Source organism: Mustela putorius, unplaced genomic scaffold (assembly GCF_011764305.1).
Source record: "Mustela putorius furo isolate JIRA1106 unplaced genomic scaffold, ASM1176430v1.1 tig00003898_pilon_pilon_pilon, whole genome shotgun sequence".
Classification (NCBI taxonomy): domain Eukaryota; kingdom Metazoa; phylum Chordata; class Mammalia; order Carnivora; family Mustelidae; genus Mustela; species Mustela putorius.
In genome coordinates, this window is record NW_025422047.1 from 15,622,787 (window position 1) to 15,647,648 (window position 24,862).

Here is a 24,862-nt window from a genome sequence, read left to right on the forward strand (position 1 = left end):
TTTGCCATTCTAACTGGTGTAAGGTGGTATCTCAATGTGGTTATGATTTGAATCTCCCTGATGGCTAATGATGATGAACATTTTTTCATGTGTCTGTTAGCCATTTGTATGTCTTCTTTGGACAAGGTTCTGTTCATGTATTCTGCCCATTTTTTGAAGTGATTATCTGTTTTGTGTCTGTTGAGCTTGAGGAGTTCTTTATAGATCTCAGATATCAGCCCTTTGTCTGTAGTGTCATTTGTGAATATCTTCTCCCAATCTCTGGGTTGCCTCTTTGTTTTGTTGACTGTTTCCTTTGCTGTACAGAAGATTTTGATCTTGATGAAGTCCCAAAAGTTCATTTTTGCTTTTATTTCCTTTGCCTTTGGAGACACATCTTGAAAGAAGTTTCTATGGCCGATGTTGAAGAGGTTACTGCCTATGTCCTCCTCTAGGATTCTGATGGATTCCTGCCTCATGTTGAGGTCTTTTATCCATTTTGAGTTTATCTTTGTATATGGTGTAAGAGAATGGTCGAGTTTCATTCTTCTACACAATTTTCCCAGCACCATTTATTGAAGAGACTGTCTTTTTTCCACTGTATATTTTTTCTTGCTTTGTCAAAGGTTATTTGACCATAGAGTTGAGGGTCCATATCTGGGCTCTCTACTTTGTTCCACTGGTCTATGTGTTTGTTTTTGTGCTGGTACCATGCTGTCTTGGTGATCACAGCTTTGTAGTAAAGCTTGAAATCAGGCAACGTGATGCCCCTGGTTTTGTTTTTCTTTTTTAACATTTCCTTAGCAATTTGGGATCTCTTCTGGTTCCATACAAGTTTTAAGATTATTTGTTCCAGCTCTTTGAAAAATGCCAGTGGAATTTTCATTGGGATGGCACTGAAAATATATAGATTGTTCTAGGCAGTATAGACATTTTAACAATATTTATTCTTCCAATCCATGAGCATGGAATGGTTCTCCATCTTTTTGTGTATTCTTCAATTTCTTTCATGAGTGTTCTATAGTTCCTCGAGTACAGATCCTTTACCTCTTTGGTTAGGTTTATTCCCAGCTTATGGTTTATAAGCTTTATGGTTATAGCTTATGGTTCTTGGTGCTATAGTAAATGGGACCGATTCTCTCATTTCCCTCTCAATGTTTTCATTGTTAGTGTATAAGAAAGCAACTGATTTCAATAAATTGATTTTGTATCCTGCCACATTACTGAATTGCTGTATGAGTTCTGGTAGTTTGGGGGTAGAGTCTTCACATTCACTTTTGATGGATGCATTTGCTTGTTAAAGTATTTTGTTTTGTTTTTAGTTTTTTGTTTTTGTTTTTGTTTTTTATTTCTTATCTGAAGCTGATGAGCCATTGCTAGCTTTGAAGATGGAAGAGGGCGATGGAATTAAAGAATGTACACAGCTTCTAAAGGCTTCAATAAAATTTCTTCCACAAAACCTGTAGAAAAAACACAGCTCTGCTAAATCTTGATTTTAGCCTAGTGAGACTCATTTTGGATTTCTGACTTTCAGGAGTGTAAGATAATACAGTGTGTTGTTTTAAACAGCTAAGTGCTAATTTTGTTACAGCAACAAGAGGAAACTAATAGAGTCTCTAGTGATCTGTTTTCTTACTGTGTATAAGAAATTATGGTAATAAAAATTTTGTTGGTGAAACAAAAATGAAAGCCAATGATAATGTAAGTAATGGAACGGAGTATGTAATGTACAGACAGATGAAGCCAATGAGTAATTACCTAATAAAGGTAATTAGTTTATCACCTAATAGTGATTACTTTATCCTGAAAAAGAAATTTTTGATACATTAAGGAGGAGAATGCTGAATTTGGCATTTTAGATCTACAATATAAACCTTTTCTCTAAGAAAGAAACAAGAGAACAAGAAATAAGAAAAACATGTCTTATAAAATTCTTTCAACAAGTGCTCTAGCCAGTGCAAATAGTCACAAGTAAGAGATAAAATGTAGTAAAAGTCAAAAAGGTCATTTATGAGGATAGACTCAGGAAACATTTGACTCTTGATGGATATGCAATATGGGAAAAAGCATGGGAAAGAAACCTGTAAAAACATATTCATGATTAAAAAAAATCATGACTCTCGTGTAGCCTTAGTTTTCCACTTAACTTTTTGCCAATGCATAACAAGAAAGCCTGATGTGGGGCTTGATACCAGGACCAGGACCATGACCTGAGCTGAAGGCAGAGGCTTCAACCCACTGAGCCACCCAGGTGCCCCTTTAATTTCAGTTAGTTAACATACAGTGTAATATTAGTTTCAGGTGTATAATCCAACAATTCCACACATATAATTTTTTTTAAAAAAGATAGGCAATTATCATATGGTTTCACTTATTTGTGGAGCATAACAAATAGCATGGAGGACATGGGGAGATAGAGAGGAGAAGGGAGTTGGGGGAAATTGGAAGGAGAGGTGAACCATGAGAGACTATGGACTCTGAAAAACAATCTGAGGGTTTTGAAGGGGTGGGGGGTGGGAGGTCGGGGTACCAGGTGGTGGGTATTATAGAGGGCACGGATTGCATGGAGCACTGGGTGTGGTGCAAAAATAATGACTACTGTTATGCTGAAAATAAATAAAAAATAAATTTAAAAAAATATAGGCATCAATATGGCATGTTTTATAAGGCAGAGAATTACCATTTTTTTTAGCTGGAGAAAGCAAGATACTGTATACAAAAAGTTTTATTTATCAAAATAATGATCAATATGTAAATGATTTACTCATACCTGACAACCAAAGAAAAATGTTATTCCCTAGTTCTTCTTTAAATTCATCATTAAAAAGATTACTGGATTCTGGAAATGCTTCCTGGAATGTTGCATAGATGGCCTGTGACAAACAATCTGGATACACCTACCCAAAATAGAGTCATATTAGAATAATTTTATATTTTATGTAGTATATGTAAACTACTAAAGAAATGATTATTAAGTTTGTGAAATAAACAGGTCCCTTTTTTCTCATAGCTTGTGTTTGGCCACTTATAACTTTTTTGTACCTCTAATTGAGGGACACGAACAAAGAAGAGTTGGGAATAAAGTCAGTTTAGCTATTTGTTGGCATTTTAGAAAATTTAATTTGGATAAAAAGATGAAGTTAACAGTTAAGATAAAGTCTGATGACTCTATTTTAAGTTTTATTATTTATTTCATTTAGAAAATTTAACTTGGGTAAAGGATGAAGTTAACAAGAGTAGGCTTGATGGTTATATTTTAAGATAAAGTTTGATGATTATTTATTTCATTTAGCCTCGGTATTGTTATGCTCTTTTAGAAAATGACACATATAGGTCATTATAATAAAAAATATATTTATGCATTTTTAAACTAAACTATAATTGGCATATAACTCTGTAAGTTTAAGGTACACAACATGTTGATACATGTTACATATTGCAATATGATTACCACCATAGCATTAACTAACACCTCTATCACCTCACATAATTATTATTCTGTGTGTGTGTGTTTGTGAGAAGAGTAGCAAGCATATATTTAAACAACTGAAGTCTGTTTAGGTAAGTTAATATATTGAAATTATTAGTGTATTGTTTACATATGAAAACTATGATCAGATATCAACAAATATATGGTTCTACCATTATTCTATTAGACATAAAATCCCTAAACTACTAAACTCCTCTTAGGAAGGGACTAAACATAAAAGTTACAATTTTTATATTAAATTTTTTAAAAAGATTTTATTTATTTATTTGACAGAGAGAGATCACAAGTAGAGAGGCAGGCAGAGAGAGAGAGAGAGAGAGAGAGGAGGAAGCAGGCTCCCTGCTGAGAAGAGAGCCTGATGCGGGACTCGATCCCAGGACCCTGAGATCATAACCTAAGCCGAAGGCAGCGGCTTAACCCACTGAGCCACCCAGGCGCCCTATATTAAATTTTTTTAAAATTTTATTTATTATTCTGGTACTCAGCAATCAAATAAATACCTAAAAACACATTCAGTCCTTAATATTAAATGTAAAACTTTGTAATCTAAGTGTCCCTTAGAGGTCACTGTCTTTGCAGTGTGTAAATGTTCATTTATACAGCAAAAAGGCTTCACAGATTTTGTTAAGTTAAAGATCTTAATATGGGAAGATTATATTGGATTATCCAGTGGGCCTTCATGGCAATCACAAGTGTCCTTGTAAGAGGAAGGCTATGGAAATTTTTACTACAGAAGAGAAGAAGGCAATGAGATGGTAGAAAAAGAAATTAGAGCAATACAACCAGAATCCAGAGAATGCTGTCAGCCACCAGAAGCTAGAAGAGATTAAGAAATGGAGGGCCTCTTAAAGAAACTGGCCCTGTTGATACCTTGATTTTAGCCCCCAAGGACTCATTTTGGACTTGTGGCCTCTATAGCACTAAAACAATGAATTTTTCTTGTCTTGAAAGTCACTAAATTTGTGATAATTTGTTATAGCAACAACAAGAAACTAAAACTCATCTACTCCAAGTGGCAAGTGATAATATTTGCTGATAAGTGATAATATTTTTTGAATAACTCCATGATTTTTATTTATTTATTTATTTATATTGGTGGTAGTTGTGGTGGGGGGGGGAATGCTTTAACATATTTGTGTATTTAATTTTATTGAAATGAATCATGCCAGAAATAATCACGTATTTTGGGATAAAAATCATAGTGACATTCATTTAAAATTAAAAGGTTGAACAAGCTGAAAAGGGTAACTTCTTTAAGTTTTCTGTGAATATCTCATCTTCATGATTAAGGACCAAGTATCAAATTGTGTTGGGAAAATTTCTGAAGGTCTATCATTGTATGACACTGGAAGAAAAGCAAGTAAAAGTCATACTAAATCTGTTTAGATTCAGCTAATTTGTACTGAATAGTGGGACATGACAGTGACTTTTTGATTCTTAAAAATTAATAAATTCCTCTTTGTTAGGTAAGGTAAATCAGATGAACAAGCAGTAACAAAATCCTGACTTATTTGAATGAGTGAAATACAATGGAAATTTGTCATCAGGAGATAAGACTTTATTTCTACTAAAACAGCTCTGGAGGAGATAGACGTATAGGCAGATGTCTTCATTCTCAAGCACAGACACAGAAAGGGAGTATTAAAAGAAGACTGAACCCAAGCCAAGTGGTCAAATCACCTATATGTACATTTTATTTGTTCTGAAAGAGGTTTTGAATCTTGATTAAATAACTTCTTATTTCCCCTCAGAAAAAGCCACAAAAAAATAGGGATCCAGAAAAAAACCAAGTCATGATTTGAGAAAAGTTATAAATATAATATCTATCAAAAGGTATATCCATCCCAGGAGAGAACATTTGGACAAAAAGATATGCAGTGGTGCCAGTACTTTCTTTGCCCTGTTAAATAGGCCTGTTATCCTTTTCTCAAGAGCATAATGTTAAAGAATGCTTGATGTCATCAAACCATGTAGGTAGACAAGGCTCATCTACCACAAAAGGACAGAAAATTGAAAGATCATGGATAAGAGAAGTATTTGTTTTTGTCATTTTTAGACAATTTGCCCCAAATCCTAACCATTAACTAACTTTTACATGGAAATAAAAAATATTTTAATATTAGCAGAGAAAATCCAAGTCCATCTTTCAGAACACCACTGTTCTATAAAATGACAGTTCATGAATCACAGTCATAATCAACCTCTTCCAGCTATGGAACTGAGAGACCAAATGTGTTGCCCAAGGTCACCCAGGTAATTAGCAGATTCTGGACATTAGACCAAGTCTCCTTATTCCCCATCGACTATTGTTTTCCCTTTTTTTTTTTTTTTAACTGGTTTCCTTTTACAGACACTGCATGTATATGGCTGTGAGTAAGAAAGATAGGTGAAGACTGAAAATTATGTTTTCATTGGGAAGGACATTTTACTGTTTTTAAGTTTTACTGCTCTACCCATGAAAACAGTTATCAACTCCAAAATATGAATGTATTTATGATTTACAGATGTCAATAAAACAAAGTAAAAGTGACTTCTGCTTTGAGGTGCTGGATATTTAAATTTACAAGTATCTAATGAAATTCCTATACATTTTCATTTCACATTACTGAAGGACACAAATTATTTTAATCAATCCTATTCACTAGTTATTATAATAACAAAAATATAAAACAAACATTTGATTATAAATATGTCTGTTTTCATTTACTGTAACAGGTACTTAGTCCTTACATATAACATAAACCTCTCAAGTCCTCTTAAACAGAACAGAGATACATTATAAGTAAAAGAAAAATGATAATTTTATAGGTAAACAGAAAAAAATAAAGAATATGCACAGAATAAGACAGTAGTTTTCAAATTACCAATATGCAAAAAAAAAAAAAATCTATACCACATTAAGGAAATTCTGTAAGACTTCAAGGCAAAGGAATACAATAAAATGAAGGGGGTGGGGCGCCTGGGTGGCTCAGTGGGTTAAATCTCTGCCTTCAGCTCAGGTCATGAATTGAGCCCCACATTGAGCCCCGCATTGGGCTCTCCGCTCAGCGGGAGGTCTGCTTCTCTTCCTCTCTCTCTGCCTACTTGTGATCTCTGTCTGTCAAATAAATAAATAAAATCTTTAAAAATAAAATAAAATAAAATAAAATGAAGGGGGAAAGTAACTTTTAAAACATTATAAATACTTTACTTCAGGAAATTTACTTTCAAAGTAACAAAATATGTTCTAATAGATATTTTAATAAAATAACTATTTTTAAATTTTCATTTGCTCTAAAAATGCTTAGTGTAACCAGTTAATTTCTATGTTTACCTGAAGGAATGCATCTTTTCGACTTGCAGGGATGTTCATGAAAAGTATCACATAACTTTCTGAAATTCTGTCAAACAAGGAATCTTGATTCTCTCTGTCAGGCTTAAAAATAAAACATTTTCTGAAATTAAAAGCACTAATATTATAATTTTAAATTGGAATTTGTATGCATAATGTCAGTAATTTTATTTATTCTTACAAGGCAGATCAGTGAGAATGAATATGGGTTTGGTATCATGCAGACCTGAATTTGAACACTGGCATTGTTATTCATTAGTTTCCTTACCCTGGGCTAATCAGTCCTAGTTTCCTCATCTGTCAAATGTATATAAAATATATATACCTTAAAGTAGCATAGTAAAATAATGACAAGAATCATGTTTAGTTTGATTTTGTCTTTCAGGCACTTAGCACAGTGCCTGGCACACAGAAACCCTACACACATTTGATGAGTTAATGAAGGTTCCTGCATTAAAGCTGGCATGTAGAGGCAATCAATGACTATTACTTTCTTTTGTCCTATATCTACTCCAACTTACTATCAGTAACTCAGTGTGAAATTAAAGCAGTTACTAGGATGAGACAATCACAGTCAGAACTAGTAAAATTGTGACACAATGGCTAACCTAAAACACAGTAAATACATTGTAAGAAGAAAGAAATGTATAGATAATAATAATCTTAATATTATAGTCAAATCCTGATAGGATGAACTTGGGAAGATGGTGCGGTAGGGAGCTCCTTCTTTGTTTTTCAGTTTTTCCTTTCATTAGTTGCCTCTCTGATCTTTATTATTTCCTTTCTTCTGCTTATTTTGGATTTCTTTTACTCCTCTTTTTCTAGTTTCTTATGATAAAAGGTGAGGTCATAGTTTTTGAGAACTTATTTGTAATATAGTATTTCTAATATAGTTATTTTAATCCTCTAAACTTCTAAATACTGTTTTGAGTTACATCCCACAAACTTTATTTTATTTTTTAAAGATAATTATTGATTTGAAAGAGAGAAAGTGTGAGTGCATGAGTAGTGGGGGAGGGGCAGAGGGAGAAGCAGACTCCCCACTGAGCAGGGACCCTGATGTAGGGTTTGATCCCAGGATCCAAAGATCATGACCTCAGCCAAAGGCAGATGCTTAACTGGCTGAGCTACCCAAGCAACCCAAATCCCCCAAATTTTAAGTATATTTTCATTAAATTAAAAAATACTTTCTAATTTCTCTATTGATTTCTGGTTTGACCTACAGATATTGAAAAATGTGTTATTTAGTTTCCAAATATTTGAAGATTTTCTGGATAGCTTTTTGTTACTCATTTTGGTCTGAAAACATACTGCTGGACTTGAATTGTTTTAAATTTATTAGGATGTTTTCCTAACCCAGAAAGTAGCTGATAAATGTTTAATGTGTACTGTTGTTGCTGAAAGGAATATTTAATAAATGTCAAATTTGATCAATTAAGCTGGTTGACAGTGTTGCTCAAGTCTTCTATATCATTACCGATTTTCTGTACAGTCTACCAATTATTGAGAATGAGGTTTTGAAACACCTCAGTATACTTATTAATTTCATTTGCCCTTGAAGTTTTAAGTTTTTATTAAACGTGTTTCAAAGCATTTTTATTAGGTGCACATATATTCAGGATTGTTATATTGAGGAATCAACCTTTTTTCTTAATATAATTTTTTATTTTTTATAAACATATATTTTTATCCCCAGGGGTACAGGTCTGTGAATCACCAGGTTTACACACTTCACAGCACTCACCAAAGCACATACCCTCCCCAATGTCCATAATACCACCCCCTTCTCCCAAACCCCCTCCCCCCAGCAACCCTCAGTTTGTTTTGTGAGATTAAGAGTCACTTATGGTTTGTCTCCCTCCCAATCCCATCTTCTTTCATTTATTCTTCTCGGAGAAAGACAACTATCATATGATCTCCCTGATATGAGGAATCAACCTTTTTTACCATCATACAGTTACTCTTTTTCCCCCTGGTAACATTCTTTGCTTTGAAATCTACACTATATGATAAGTTCAAAAAAGTTGTAATTTTATAGGTTCTATCGCTTTTCTTTGTTGTTACATGGGTGGAAATGATGTGTTTTCCAGCTTTCTGAATCTTTTTGGGAGCCCAAGTCCCAAGGACAATTTTTAAACATTAAGCATATGGCAATATCATTACCAAAGTTCTTCTAGTCAAACATCATTAGGGAAACTTTTGTCATTAGCCTATCAATTGATCAGCAATTTTTGGAATAATTTTTGTTCTATTAATATAGTAATAATAGTAATAATGATGATGATGATGGTGATGATATGTTCATTGAACACTTACTATATATATATCCCCATATAAACAAATTTACATGCACTTTCTCATTTAACCCAGAAAACATGTAAATTAAGTGATTTTTTTTTTTAATCTTATGATAGATTTAGAGAGGTAAATAACTATTCTAGGTCAAAACATTTACTAAGTGCATAAACTTGTTTTTGAAAGCCAGATCTCTTAACTCTATTTTATTGATTCCCATATTACATTTATATACTATTTCACAGTTTACTGGGTATCTTCTCCTTCTTCTTCTTTTTTTTTTTTTTTTTTTTGGGTGTGTGTGTGTGTGTGTCTTATTTGTATCACTTTTAATACAGCAACCTTAGAGGGAAAAAAAGCAGGGTATGTTTTATTTTCTACCTGTTTTGTTTTTTAGAGATGAGATAAGTGATGCTCAGAGATATTTTTTGACTAGCCCAAACTCTTAAAAATAACTATTTGGGAAAACTAGATTTAAAATTCTAGTTTTCTGGATCCAAGTTCAGTATTTTTTTCTACTAGACCAGGTTACCACTAAATCATGGGCAATAAACAAGGAAAATTTGGTTTTCTATTAATCATATAACAATTACTGAAATAAGTTAGAGCCACCACACTGAAGCATGCTATATTCTAGAGTATGATTATATATATTTTCATATTATACTCCAGGTAACTAAACTGAACAAGTGGTTCATGGTTTTAACATATTCCAGGTATAAAATCAGTACTATTTATCCTTCCAAAGTAGATAGAATTTATGTATTTTGCATCCATTTTAACATATTTATATATATCATATATATTTAACAATAAATCCTCTTAGAAATAAAATAATAGAGATTATTGAACTAAACAGATGAAAGAAGAACTGTTCTAGTTAAATCACGGAGAGTTTGCTTCAATTTGCCCCCTTTAGTTTCTAAAGAACACTAGCAGAACACTGACCCAGCCAAATATATTGGTTCTCAAAACATGACAAAAATCAGGACCCTAGAAATCTTAGTAAATTATAATGTTTTAAAACTATTACTAAATTATTACATTTTAATTTCAGAAAGCTGGTTTCTAGAGAATAGTTTGATTAAAGATAAAAAAAAAATTCTAGGGGCACCTAGGTAACCCAGTTAAGCATCCAACTCTTAATCTCAGCTCAAGTCTTGATCTCAAGGTTATGAGTTCAAGGTACACATTGGGCTCCCTACTGGGCATGGAGCCCTATTAAAAAAAAAAAAAGAAAGAAATGATAAAAAATTCTAATTCCTTATTATTGCAAAAATAATCTTATAAATGTAGTGAGTTATTCATATTTTTGTGTTGTCTGTTTATTCAAAACAATAAAATACTATAATTTCCTGACAAGACAATAACTAGAACACTTCTAGATTATGTTTCTTTCAAAAAACTTGTTATATATAATCTCAACAGATTTAAGTGGGAATGTAATGTTTCTCTGTCTTCCTGGGAAAGCATAAATTCAGGACTCATATCTAGAGAAAGAAATTTCAGGTAATGTAATTCCTGATTTCACAAATTTCCCTTAGTAATTATCTTTTTATTACTGATATGCCATTTCCTATGCATCATCCAGAGCTCCTAACAATACCAGAAATATAGGACAGAGATTCTTAATCTAGAGTAATTCTAACCTATAGTTTATCCTAACATAAAGCACTAACTGAATGGTTTGTATGTAAAACTGGTTAACACCCAATTTCTTCATGGTGTAAAATTCCTGTGACAATCCATAAGCAGGTTTGTGTGAGTAATTTGAGCTGGAGAAGGTAGAGAGCCGAGTCCATTTTCAGTCTTCCTTGATGGAGTGGCACACCTTCTTAAAGCTTAAGACCATGATCCCTGGGGTTGACCTTATCTTCCACTCTTCCAGATCCACACAATGGTATTCACCACTTTTTCCAGGCTCACATATTCTCTAACATGAGACTTGTGTGCTGTTTATTTCCATTCTCTTGTTTCCCAGAGACCTTTCCCAAATATCAAGATGTCTTTCTCTTCTTAATGCTAATTAATTTCTCCTCTTAATGCTAATTCTTTTTGAATCAAGTAAAGGCCCTCTCTTCATCTGCTCCATAGCCTATTTTCCAAATGAAACCACCTTCAGTGTCACTGATTTGCAGAGGGTTTTCATTAGCTGTTTTTCAGCACATTATAGTACTAAATTAAGCTACAACTTTATTATTCATTACACTGCTTGATTTCACTGATCTTTCTCTGACTAATGAAGACTCAGATCATTGAAATCCATATTAAAGTTTTAACTCCTATGAAAAGACTCTAGATTTTGAATAGGATTTCTAACATGTATAGAATACTAAAAATCCAAGTTCTATGAAAAGATCTAGAAAAATATTTTTTTGTACCAGTGCCACCTCTACTAAAAAATTAACTGTGCCCCAAATCAACTTAAGAACTAAGTTTAAAAAATAACATCATACCTTAAATTTATGCAGAAACCACCACCAAAAGGAATCATGTAAAAGAGCAATAGAGGCTTCTGAGAGAAAATGAGTCTTCCAGATTTTGAAAACCTTTTCCTATGGAAAAAAAGATGCACGGAGGTCAAATTAAAATCCATTATAAGGGGCACCTGAGTGGCTCAGTGGGTTAAAGCCTCTGCTTTCGGCTCAGGTCATTATCCCAGAGTCCTGGGATAGAGCCCTGCTTTGGGCTCTCTGCTCAGCAGGGAGCCTGCTTCCCTTCCTCTCTCTCTGCCTGCCTCTGCCTACTTGTGATCTCTCTCTGTCAAATAAATAAAATCTTAAAAAAAAAATCCATTATAAAACATGTTAATGTAAATAGGCTTTATAAAGAATATGTATTCAGTGGTTATAGACTAGCATTTTTCAAAATAAATTTAATTGTGCCATATATGTAAAATTAAATTTTCTAGTAGCCACTTTATAAAAAAATAAAAGGTGAAATTAATTTTAATGACATATTTTAATCAATCAAATATATTTAAAATGTTATCATTTCAACATATGGGCATTAAATTTTAAATTTTTTTTCTTTTTTTTTTAGATTTTATTTATTAATTTGAGAGAGAGAGAACACATGAGTGAGGGAAGGGCAGAGGGAGAGAGAGAGAATTCTCAAGCAGAGTCCCCGCTGAATGCAGAGCCAGATATGGGGCTTGATCCCAGGACCCTGGGATCATGACCTGAACTGAAGGCAGATGCTTAACTGCCCAAGTCATCCAGGTGCCCTGGGCATTAAATTCTTAATGAAATATTTTACATTCCTTTGTAGTAATAGGTCTTTCACATACTGTATAAATTTTATACTTACAGCACATCTCAGTTTGAATAATAAATTTTCATCATAAATACTAGATCTGTTTTCAGACTTCATAAATACAGAGTTGTGATTTTGCTCCAACCAAAACTGAAAGTTTACAATAACTGAATTAAGTATTAGTTTTAAAATTTATATATAAATTAAGAGAGAAAATAAAAAATTCATCTCAGTCACATTAACCACATTTCATATATTGAACAATTATACTTGCCAATAGCCATTGAAATGATAGTGTAGGCTAGACAAAGAACAGCAAACTCCAAGGTACATGCTACAATTTCTCTTCTATTCTAAAGACAGGTATCTTGGAATTCTATCCCAACATGCTCTTTCATAAGTTTAGACCCCATTCAAATAGAGTATACTCTTAAAGAAATTCATAAAAATTGTCACATAAGGTTAAATCCATTTCCCATGACTATAAATCTTAGTTTGAATAGGCACATTCAATAGACCATTTTTATCTCATTTACTAAACGTTTTTAAATACCAGAGTCAATAGAGTTCAAGACTTACTTTAATGAAATCCATAGGTAAGAATTCCTGTTCCTCAACACATGTCTATAGAAAGGACATCATACAGACTTTTTTTCTTTTAAAGATATTTTATTATATAAATTGTGAGGCAGCCAAGTCTAAATTATTTACAGTGAATTCCAATAGTCAAAATCATTTGATAATAGGATGTTTCATCTCTTCAGATAGGTAGTTACGAATTGGAGTTTTTGAATTAACGTATAACATATTATTTGTTTCAGGGTACAGGTCTGTAAATCATCAGTCTAACATGATTCACAGCACTCACCATCACACACACCCTCCCCAATATCCATAACCCAACCACCCCATCTCTCCTTCCCCCTAACCTTCCCCTCCAACAACCCTTAGTTTGCTTCCTGAGATTATGAGTCTCTTAGGGTTTGTCTCCCTCTCTGGTTTCATCTTGTTTCATTTTTCCCTCCCTTTCCCTATGCTCCTCTGTTTCTCAAATTCCTCATATCAGTGAAATCATATGATAATTGTCTTTCCCTGATTGACTTACTTCACTTAGCATAATACTCTCAGTTCCATCCATGTCGTTGCAAATGGCAAGATTTTGGATATTTTGATGGTTGCATAGTATTCCATTGTATATGTATACCCCATCTTCTTTATCCATTCATCTGTTGATGAACATCTAAGCTCTCTCCATAGTTTTGCTATTGCGGACATTACTGCTATAAACATTTGGGTACACGTGCCCCTTCGAATCACTACATTTGTATCTTTAGGGTAAATAACCAGTAATACAATTGCGGGGTTGTATGGTGGCTCTATTTTCAACTTTTTTAAGAACCTCCATACTGTTTTCTAGAGTGGCTGCACCAGCTTGCATTCCCATTCCCACCAACAGTGTGGGAGGGTTCTCCTTTATTCCCATCCTCACCAACACGTGCATTTCCTGACTGGTTAATTTTAGCTATTCTGACTGGTGTGAGGTGGTATCTCATTGTGGTTTTGATCTGTATTTTCCTGGTGCCGAGTGATGCTGAGCACTTTTTCATGTGTCTGTCAGCCATTTGGATGTCCTCTTTGCAGAAATGTCTGTTCGTGTCTTCTGCCCATTTCTTGATTGGATTCTTTGTTCTTTGGGTGTTGAGTTTGGTAAGTTCTTTATAGATTTTGGATACTAGCCCTTTATCTGATATGTCATTTGCAAATATCTTCTCCCATTCTGTCGGTCATATTTTGGTTTTGTTGACTGTTTCCTTTGCTGTGCAAAAGCTTTGATCTGATGAAGTCCTAATAGCTCATTTTGCCCTTGCTTCCCTTGCCTTTGGTGATGTTTCTAGGAAGAAGTTGCTGCGGCTGAGGTCAAAGAGGTTTCTGCCTGTGTTCTCCTCAAGGATTTTGATGGATTCCTTTCTCACATTGAGGTCTTTCAGTCATTTGGAGTCTATTTTTGTGTGTGGTGTAAGGAAATGGTCCAGTGTCCTTTTTCTGCATGTGGCTGTCTAATTTTCCCAACACCATTTGTTGAAGAGACTTTTTCCCACTGGACATTCTTTCCTGCTTTGTCAAGGATTAGTTGACATAGGGCTGAGGGTCCATTTCTTGGCTCTCTATTCTGGTCCATTGATCTATGTGTCTGTTTTTGTGCCAGTACCATGCTATCTTGATGATGACAGCTTTGTAATAGAGCTTGAAGTCTGGAATTGTGATCCTGCCAACTTTGGTTTTCTTTATCAACATTCCTCTGGCTATTCAGGGTCTTTCCTGGTTCCATATAAATTTTAGGATTATTTGTTCCATTTCTTTGAAAAAAGTTGATGGTATTTTGATAGGAATCACATTAAATGTGCAGATTGCCCTAGGTAGCATAGATATTTCCACAGTATTTCCTTCCACTCCATGAGCATGGAACATGTTTCCATGTTTTCTTTCCATTTTTTCCATGTTTTCTTTGTGTCTTCCTCAATTTCTTTCATGAGTACTCTATAGCTTTATGAGTACAGATTCTTTGCCTCTTTGGTTGGATTTATTCTTAGGTATCTTACGGTTTTGGGTGGAACAGTAAGTGGGATGAACTCCTTCTTAATTTCTCTTTCTTCTGTCTTGTTGTTGGTGTATAGAAATGCAACTGGTTTCTGTGCATTGATTTTATATCCTGATTTTTATACCAAAAAGACTAGTCATCATGTATTCTTTGGGGGCACTTCTCTTCCAATGGCCACTAATTATAGTATGGAGTACACAAGGTAACAGCTTCAATTTAGTACTTAGTACTTAACAGCTTAGATTTAGTATTTTTTCATTACAAAGAACATATGTGAAGTACATAAAGAAAAAAGTAGAAAATTGAAATTCTGGGGGGGAGGAACAATAATTTTGCTTAAATTATTTGCAAATTTCAAGCAAAGATAATTTTAACTGTACACTAACTGCACAATTGCTTCTATTCTAATTTTGGTTATGTTTAGTATCACTAACTTCCTTTTTCAGTAAAATTTCAAATTCTTTAAAATATATCAATATTTAGCCAAAACAACCAAAAATTGGAAATTGGCTTAAAAACAAAACAAAACAAAACCCAAACCCAATTTAAAAAGTTAAATGATTCTCTCCTCTCCCCTACCCACTTTGTGATACTTTTTTGATTCAAGTAACTGTAAATACACCTTAAAACCTAGATAATCTAACTTGGTTCTAACACTGAGTCTAGGTTGGACAAAATTACTTCTAATTTTCTATCAGTTTCTATTCATATATATCAGTATGCTTGTGGCTTAGCTTTCTCCTCTGAGTCACAATATAGCTCATTTTTAACTCATTTTAATTTAATAAAATTTTTACTGAGCATCAACCTTTAGCCACAGTTCTGTTCTGGATGGTACAGAGGATAATGTACACTTTCTCTCATAAAGGAACTTAATTAATGACTGTATATCCAGGAATGTGTTTAGATGGGTTTAGGTGAATTCATCAATTCCATGGATTCCCATACCTTCAATCATGTAATAGTAAACCCATACTCTTCTCGTTCCTAGTTTCAGATCCATAAGTTTGATCTCTTAGTCTGTTACTATAAGCATTTCTATAAAATAACATTTCCTGATATTTTTATTTTCCTATACTCACTTATAATCTCTTTGGTCTAACTTCATTATCTATTTTTTTAAATGTCATTGCATTCTACATGCTATAGTAAGCCAATTTAAATTTTTTTGAAATCATGTAGGAGTATTAACAAATAAAACACTAGTGTCTATATGTGGATATGCCCAGAAGCTTGTCATAATCCACCTGTCCGCTTCCCATATCTACTTCCACTCCTCACTTTCCTATTTCTTTCAATAATTCCAGTATCCCTAAACTAACCATATTAATAATTCCTTATAGCTGTACATCTCTGCCTTGTTTATTTGATTTGTGTTAGATGGACAGGCATCCATATTTAACATACAATAGCATCTTAGAACATGGAATGTTAGAATATTATAGATTACCCAGAAGATTTAGAAACTTATTTTAACAACAACAACTTAGCAATTTCTTTTTGTACCAATAAAGCCTTTTTTCTAAGGAAACTGTGAAAAATATAGTCAGAGAAACAAATAAACAGGCTCATGATCCCCAGGCATAACTACAATTAGCATTTATAGTTTTTCTCTATAAAAATGGGATCAGGTGATCATATAAAGGGGGCAGACTAAGCCTTTACTCTCACCAAAATCCCACAAAATATAAAATAGAACTGAAAAACATTTGCATTCGTATGAAAAATAAGAGTATCACTATTCAATCATTCTAGATATTGTTGTCAGTTGAGGTACTCTGTAGTTGCCTGAGGGGTATATAGAAGACCCAAATCAAGTCAATCACACTCTATTTCTTGGAACATTGCATCTTGAAGAGAGTGAAAAAAAAGGTGGTTAAGTGGTTGATTATACTTCTGATGAATTACAGTGGGAGTGAAAACAGGGATTTTGTGTTGAGAAATGAAGAGTCACAGGAAAGTTGGAGGTGAGGGATGGGGAGGGATGGAGAGATAGAGTATGGGGAGGTGAAGGATGGACTTGGTCCCCCTCGAGGAGGGCTTTAGGAAATTCCAAGTCCAAATCCACCCCAGAGAACTATTTGGAAGGAATCTGCCTGGGGTACAAGGAACATTGTTGAAGCCTGCAGGAAACAGAAACCTTGTTAGGTGACCACCTAATATTTAACTGGGAAATCAATATCAGGTACCACCCAACTTTCATTCTATGCTTGGCAAGCAATGGGCAATGATCTAGTTACTGTCCTATGCCTGCAATACTTCAATTAGCTATCTTATAGGGATACTACTCAAAAATTCCCAAGATACTTGGAGGTTCAAAAGGTGGCATTGTGGAGAAGGGCTCTCATAAGTTATTCTGGGGTCAAAATAAGCAGACTAAAATCTCTTGAGCTGATAAAGCAGGCAGAGGGAGGGGAAAACACTTGTTACAGTCACATGCCAAGACAATGCTAGGACCCTCAGACCCCTGAAGTGGTAACACAGAATCTAATACGTTCTTTTCTGGTGATCAAGGTAGTAAGCATCACTGGTCTTTTCCTTACAGACTTAATGCCCTCAAAATTCAATCATGCTTATCACCTAATTTGTCATAGCTTTAAATAAAAGTCTGATTCATTATATCATATCCTCAAAATGTATCATACAATAAAAATAATGTTTACATACATCAAAGTTATGGGCTTTTAAAATAAAAAGATAAATTTGTTCAGCATCCAAATGTCTGGGTAGCTGAGTAAGCTCATTTGTTTTGAATCCTGAGAAGGTGAAACCCTAGAAAGAAGGAAATAGCACACAACAGTCATTATTTTACCCTTTCCAGTATAATAGTCCCAGAGGACTACAGAAGAGAGATAAATATTCAACCATAACTAATTAACATAATTATTTTACTTCCATTTATTAAAATAAGTGCTAGCTTTTCATTGTACCTTAAAATATCTTCCTATTTTCTGATTCTCTCAAATTAAGAGCCCTGGCATATTCATATGCCAAATTCAAAAGCAAAATAAAATCGTATTTCAGAACCAACTTTCACAACTCGAATGATCAGAATTTTAGCTAGCCTACCCATAAGGAAGGGGAAGGCAGAAGGAAAAAGCTTATATGCTTGTTTCTACCTCTCTCTCTTAGAGCTCCATCTATATTTATAGCTATATCTATATTATTATAAACATTCTTTATTTCTATATAATACTTCTGATACATAATCTTATAGAATAGAAATTTTAAATACCTCTACAGTCTTCTTTGTCTCCATTTCATCTGAAAGCTGGAAAACATTTAATATAGAATCTTTAAAATTCTAAATTAAATTTTTTATTTTGTAAATTTGTTAATTATGTGTGTGTGTGTGTGTGCATGTGTATGTGTATACGTGTGTGTGTGTGTGTGTGTGTGTGTGTTTATCTCCTAGATTGTGAAGCCTAGAGTGCTGTCACTCTGCTAGATGGTAGGAATACAAAGATGGTTCTTGCGCTCAGGCTAGTCATAGTTCAGGAGAGAAATCAGATACACACAAACAAAACACAGATAGATAAGGGCTATAATAAGAAATATAAAACTACTTATTGCACTTTTGGTTCACTGGGAAATAGACTCTGAGGTGGAGTTTAGTATTCAGAATGTCTATGGGAGTGCCTATGAGCTCAACATCTACAGAAGGCAATGGAAGAGGCATAATTGGGAAGTTGGAAAAATCAGCTATGATACAAGTCTAACAGCTTCCATGGACTCTAAAAAGGGCTCTAGAGCAGAAAGAGCCTGTCACAGTTGTCCTGCATTTAGTTGAAAGAGCCATTCAGTTGAAAGGTCTTTCTGCCCCCAGTTTGATCAGTCATTGGATGTATGTTGTTCCTGAAAGGGAATGTCTTTGGAAGAGGAAGTTCTTTGTAGGTAAAGCAACCCTGAAGGGACTGATAGCTGAAGGGTGCACCACTAACAGCACTCTTAGCAGCTAGGACAACAGATTCTTCCTTGACGGGGAATCTGGGCTGTGCATCTCTATGTCCATCATACTACTTTACACAGAGAATAAACATCCTTCTGTATACATTAGTTATTGATCACTTGACATGTTGATTGTTTATTAATTTCCACATCCCCATTTCTTCCAGAAATAACTAAGCTCACAGGCAAATCATACACATACACACACACACATTATATAATACACATATTATAGAGGAAATAACAAAATAACATAGGAAACAAATTTGAATGATAACAGATTGCTAACAGAAAGAGAATGACACTATTGTCATTTTAAAAAGTACACAAAGGAATAAAAACAGATTACTTAGGCAAAATAAAATCAGTTTTCATTTAATAAGAAAGAAGGCTGTGTACTTGGGAGTTACAGATATCATTAATCAATGAGAATGGGGTCATATTTAGAAAGATGTTAATGTTAATCTCAAAGTCCTGGCTTTATTTTGCAGGAAGCAAGGAAACACTGAAAGTTTTCAAGGAGCACAATAATAGTAACACAAAACTAGTTCTTGATCATACAACCTAGAAAAGATATTACAAAAATACAAATAATATGTGTTAAAGTCCAAATTAAAAAAATCAATAAAACACATTTAGCAATAAAAATAATTAAAATTTTTGTTAGTATAATTCATCTAAAGGTCACTGCAATAGATCCTCAAAAATTATCTGATAAAATCCAGAAGTCAAAATTTTTGAAATTCTTTTGAAAATTAAAAGAAAAAAATTACCAGTGTTTTTATGTTCCCACAACCCAGAATGGACTACTGTTGACATTTTAGTATTTGCTTACAACTATGTTATAAAATAAAATTTGAAATTTATTCAACAAAGTATAAGGTTCAGATTTCCTTTTTACCATAATCTCTACAGTTCTATTCATGTGTTCCCCCTTCCCTGAAAGATTCACTATTATTAGTTTTGTTTGCATCCTTCCCATCCCATTAACATATTTATATATATGTGTGTACATATATTTAGAGAATATAAACACTTCTTATGTGTTTTTAAAATGTAAAGAAATGGTATGAACTGTACATATTATTTGGTAATTTGCCTTTTTTTAACTTAATATTATGTTTTGACAATTTACCCAAGTTGACATTTATGAAATCTGCTAATTTCCACATAGCTTTTCTACCAACCTACCTATTCCCCTCTGCAAAATATAAATAATAATTAAATCAACAGAAGTTCATAGTTGACTTTTGACAAACATTCAAAGAACAAATGATATCCATACACATATATGGATAACAAATGATATCCCTATACAACTACCATGCTCTGTAGTCTACAGACTAGAAAAAGAAATAAAACTAAGTAATTCATTTTCTGGGGTTAGTATAATTTTGACACCAAAACCAAAAGAAAATCATATCTTATCAAACACAGATGTAACTATCCACACAAAACAATAACAAATCAAATCCAGTAATGCAATAAAAAAGTATGACCTAAGAATATAAGAATGTCTCAACTCTGGAAAAGTTATTAATGTAATCTGCCACAAAGATTAAAGGTTCAAAGTAGCTTCTCTATCCTCCCAGTGGATTATTTTCCTCTCCTCTCGAACTGATTTATATCTAATCTACATCACATCCACATAGTTTTAATAAACTAGGAATAGAAATAAATTTCATTAATCTAAAAAAAGACAGCTATTTAAACATTTAAAATAATGCTTGATAGCAAAGTAGTAGCATTCTTTCCAAATCAAAGACAAGATGAGAAACCACTAACATTCCTGAATAATATGCATATACCAAAAATAATTTCCTTTATGCTTACAATGAGCCATTTAATAAAATAATGAAAAAACAATTTCACTGATATAAGTAACAAAAATTTAAGATTCCTAAGAATAAATTTAACAGGGAATGTTTAGAACTTATATGAAGAAAATCACAAATTTACTAATGACCTAAAAGAAAATCTTTGTTTTACTCTCTTACACAAAAATAGACACTAGATAATCAAATACACGCACACAAATATCTGTAATAATAATAGAACAGAACACAAGTGAATATATGTAGGATCTTGTGACAAACAAACTCTTCTCAAATATGGCACCAAAGGCAGAAAACTTCAATAGAAAATTATAGATCCATAAAAATGCAAAATTCTATATAACAAAAAACACTTCTTAAAGGCGACAAAGAAATACATATTACTGAAAGGGTTAATATTTTTAACACCTAAAGAGCTCTTAAGGACAAAAAAAACCAATAGCCAAAAAAATGGCCAAATTTCATTAATAGGCAATTCACAGTAAAAAAACACAAAGACTAAGAAAAACCTGAAATACCAACTTCATTAGTAAAACATATATAATTGATAAGATTTATGCTTATCAACTGTGCAAACATTAAAAAATATAGTACTAAATGGTGACAAGGAAATGGATAAGAGATCAATCACAAACCCTATTGTTACAAATATAAATTGGTACTGCCTTTCTAGAGAACAATTTGCAATATGTATCAAAACACTTAGATTTTCACATTTCTTTTCCTACGTGGTTCCCACTTCTGGAAATTTATCTTAAGAAAATAATCATGGATAAGCACAATCTTCAGTTCCAAATATCTTCAGAGTAGCTTTGTCAATAATAGTGAATGAAAACTACCTTTACTTTTAAGATGGTGGAGAAGAATGTTTATTAATGAAAATTTCATATTACATTTAATGAATTACAAATATATAATATACTTTGAATTTTCTAAAAGGAAATAAAAATGCAAGTGACAAGTGTGATTTATCTATAAATGATAGAATTAGGATATTTATCCTTTCTACTGCTTAACCATTTCTTCTAATTTTCTAAAATGACTACTTTAGTCATAATCAGGAAAAGATATTTTGAAAATTGAAAAATAATATATAATGAGATGGAGAGACTAGTGGTGGCATTTAAAGTCTTTATAGCTTTAACATTATATAATTTTAGAATGTATTTTCAAAAAGGACTAACTTTCTAAAAGTAATTCAAAGTCTATCATGAGAGTCTATCTAAAACTGAGGGTTTTAGAAGGGAAGGGGGCTGAGGGTATGGGTAAGACTGGTGATGGGTATTAAGGAGGGCACGGATTTCATGGAGCACTGGGGGTTATATGCAAACAATGAATCAGGGAACACTGTATCAAAAACCAATTATGTATTGTATGGTGACTAATATAACATAATTAAAAATAAAACAAAACAAAATAAAAGTCTATTATAATTCTAATCAAACTCCCTAAGAGACTTTTTTAAAAAAATGACAAAGCAATTTTGAAGGTAATCAAAAGGAATTATTATTTTTTTCTAAAGGAAGAAGACTGATATGGAAACTGCACTACTAAGTATAGGTTATTATAATTATTAAATAACTGGAGTTTGAATCTATACATTAAAGTCTTCAAGTAACTTACAGTAATGTGAAAATGCCAACATTCTAATATGGAGTGTGTAAAGAAGATGAGTCTAGCTATTTTAAAAAACACACAGATAGATACAAAAGTAGACAATAAAAGACTAACAGGAAAATTTTTAAAAATTCTATCAGTGTTTATCTGTGAAATTATAACAATTTTCTGTGAAAATATAATTTTTCAAGGAAGATGAAAACAAACACCATACCATTATCTTCTTTCTCCTATGGTACTTCCTTAGAAATGTTTTGTATCTTTCCAAATTTCCTTTAGAACCTTTAAAAGAATGAGACATATATGTACAGACATATATATCTTTTAAAGTAAAAAAAAATAAAATGCTTTAAAGAAATTACATATAAAACTATTCATGAGATCAACTATTTTGATCAGCATAATGCTAGACACACATACCCTTAGTTGAATGAATAAATACCGTATTTTCTGTTTCCTCTCTTTAGAAATGTCATGCTCCAACTAATATCTCTTGTACTTACCCCTAAACCTAAAGTTTTACCTCAATCCCTTCCTACAGAACAACCCCATGTTTTTCACAAAGCTCAGCTACTTATGTTTGGTTGCTTCATGGCCATCTTAAATTCAATAAAGTACAGTACTTTGGGTCAAGTCTTAGTGAAAGTTTATGAGGGACAACTTTGAAGCTAGGTAACCCAGAATTGAGTCCAAACTCCAGATATTTACATATTGAGGAAAATGAGCATATACAAAATGATTTTTTTTTGAAAGTGTACATCTGCGCTCGCTCACTCTATGTCTCCTTCCCTCTCTCTATATATACATATGTATATAGCTTATATAATTTCAAAGATATTTTCTAAATTCAGAAAATGATTAAAAATGCAATAAGAAAATTTAAAATAAAACAGTAGTGAATTTAATAGCAGTATACTAAACAAATTCTCAGAATTTGAAAAACCAAGGTCCAAAAAAGATATTAAATATTTAAGTAATATAATTAATTAAATGTATTTAATACATAGAAAATACTTTGTAAGTTCAACTAATATTATCATTTTTAAGGCTTGTATTATGAGAAGTTTGCTCATTGCATGAAGAATGATACAAGAATCACCACTAGTATCTAAAACTACTCTGGAAGTATTAATAAATACAACTAGGTGAGAAAAATGTTATATAAATGCTGAAAAGAAGTGAAAATGATCGTTACTGGAAGATATGTTTTTCCCTCAGTCTGCAGTTTTTTACCACTGAATTCTAAACACTTCCTACAAGCTAACCTAGCTCATGCAGCTCAATTTACTTTGGGTGTTACATGGTTCTTTTCTTATGTTCTGACCCTTACGGGCTTGCTCGTCTCTACTACCAATATAGAATTGATCCAACCCTGTTTCCCTGATACTCGTCCATGTCCGCTGCAGCTGAACAAAGTTCACAACTATTTTAGGGTTTTCTAACAACACTTTCATTAAACCCATATGCTCACATTCAGCTAAAAATCTTGATTGAACTATGTTGAAATGAAGAAGTTTTTAAAAATAAAATAATGTTTATGTTCTCAGATATTTTATACCTTAGGATTTCTATTCTTTATGAGAATGTACACAGACACACACAACTGACCATTACTTTACTCATAAAAAATAAGATTTACCTCTATCAAAAGTTATGCTCTTCCACTCAAATATTTTAGAGGCATGGCTTTTCAAAAGGACTGAACATTCCCCTAATCTTGACTCCATGGCCATGACTGCCTCATGTATTCGAGGGACTGTTCCCCACAGATGTGTATAAATTGAAGTAAATGAACTATCTTCTTTTATTTTCTTCACAGTGTGTAACCATTCATCACTATTTCCAAAATGGATTTCCCTTGGCCAGTAATCCTGCAAAAAATGTGAGAGAATGTAACCTAAGTCATTTTTAATGAATTTAAATAAGAGTTTTAAATCAATGAACTAAAATTGAGATTTAATTCCACAGCATTACTTTTTTTTTTGAAAAAATTTTTTTTATTTTTTTTTAAAGATTTTATTTATTTATTTGACAGACAGAGATCACAAGTAGGCAGAGAGGCAGAGAGAGAGAGAGGAGGAAGCAGGTTCCCTGCTGAGCAGAGAGCCTGATGTGGGACTCGATCCCGGGACCCCGAGATCATGACCTGAGCCGAAGGCAGCAGCTTAACCCACTGAGCCACCCAGGCGACCCTACATTCTTTATATTATTGAAGTATAATTGGCATATAATGTTATATTAGTTTCAGGTGCCCAACATACTATACAACACAGCATTACTTTTCATTAAATGTATTTAAAAATTGTAAAATAATCATAAACTTCAGAAGTTTCAGATATTTTACAAAAAACTTTTCTGAAAATAATTTGCTACTTGACTGATGTCCCATCATCTTTGAATACATTATTATGTATTTCCTAAAACCAAAACCATTCTACATAATCAAAATATAACCATCAGAATTAGGAAATTGTCATTGATACATTGTTCCTATCTAAGTCTCAGACTCTGTC

General features: G+C 32.9%; 1 protein-coding gene across 6 annotated transcripts in view; it reads right to left on the minus strand.

Moving 5' to 3' along the window:
* Window positions 1-24,862, minus strand: part of FAM227B (family with sequence similarity 227 member B) — a 194,366-nt gene that overhangs the window by 158,258 nt on the left and 11,246 nt on the right. For 4 of the 6 annotated variants that reach the window (XM_045067751.1, XM_045067750.1, XM_045067753.1 and 1 more), the window contains 7 exons: window positions 23,989-24,220; window positions 22,564-22,631; window positions 18,185-18,220; window positions 17,617-17,721; window positions 11,552-11,650; window positions 6,783-6,884; window positions 2,750-2,876 (listed from right to left, as the gene is read on the minus strand). In XM_045067751.1, coding sequence (XP_044923686.1) covers window positions 2,750-2,876; window positions 6,783-6,884; window positions 11,552-11,650; window positions 17,617-17,721; window positions 18,185-18,220; window positions 22,564-22,631; window positions 23,989-24,220 — 769 coding nt within the window. The remainder of the gene's footprint in view (window positions 1-2,749; window positions 2,877-6,782; window positions 6,885-11,551; window positions 11,651-17,616; window positions 17,722-18,184; window positions 18,221-22,563; window positions 22,632-23,988; window positions 24,221-24,862) is intronic. The other 2 variants (XM_045067754.1, XM_045067755.1) reach the window with 2 other exon arrangements.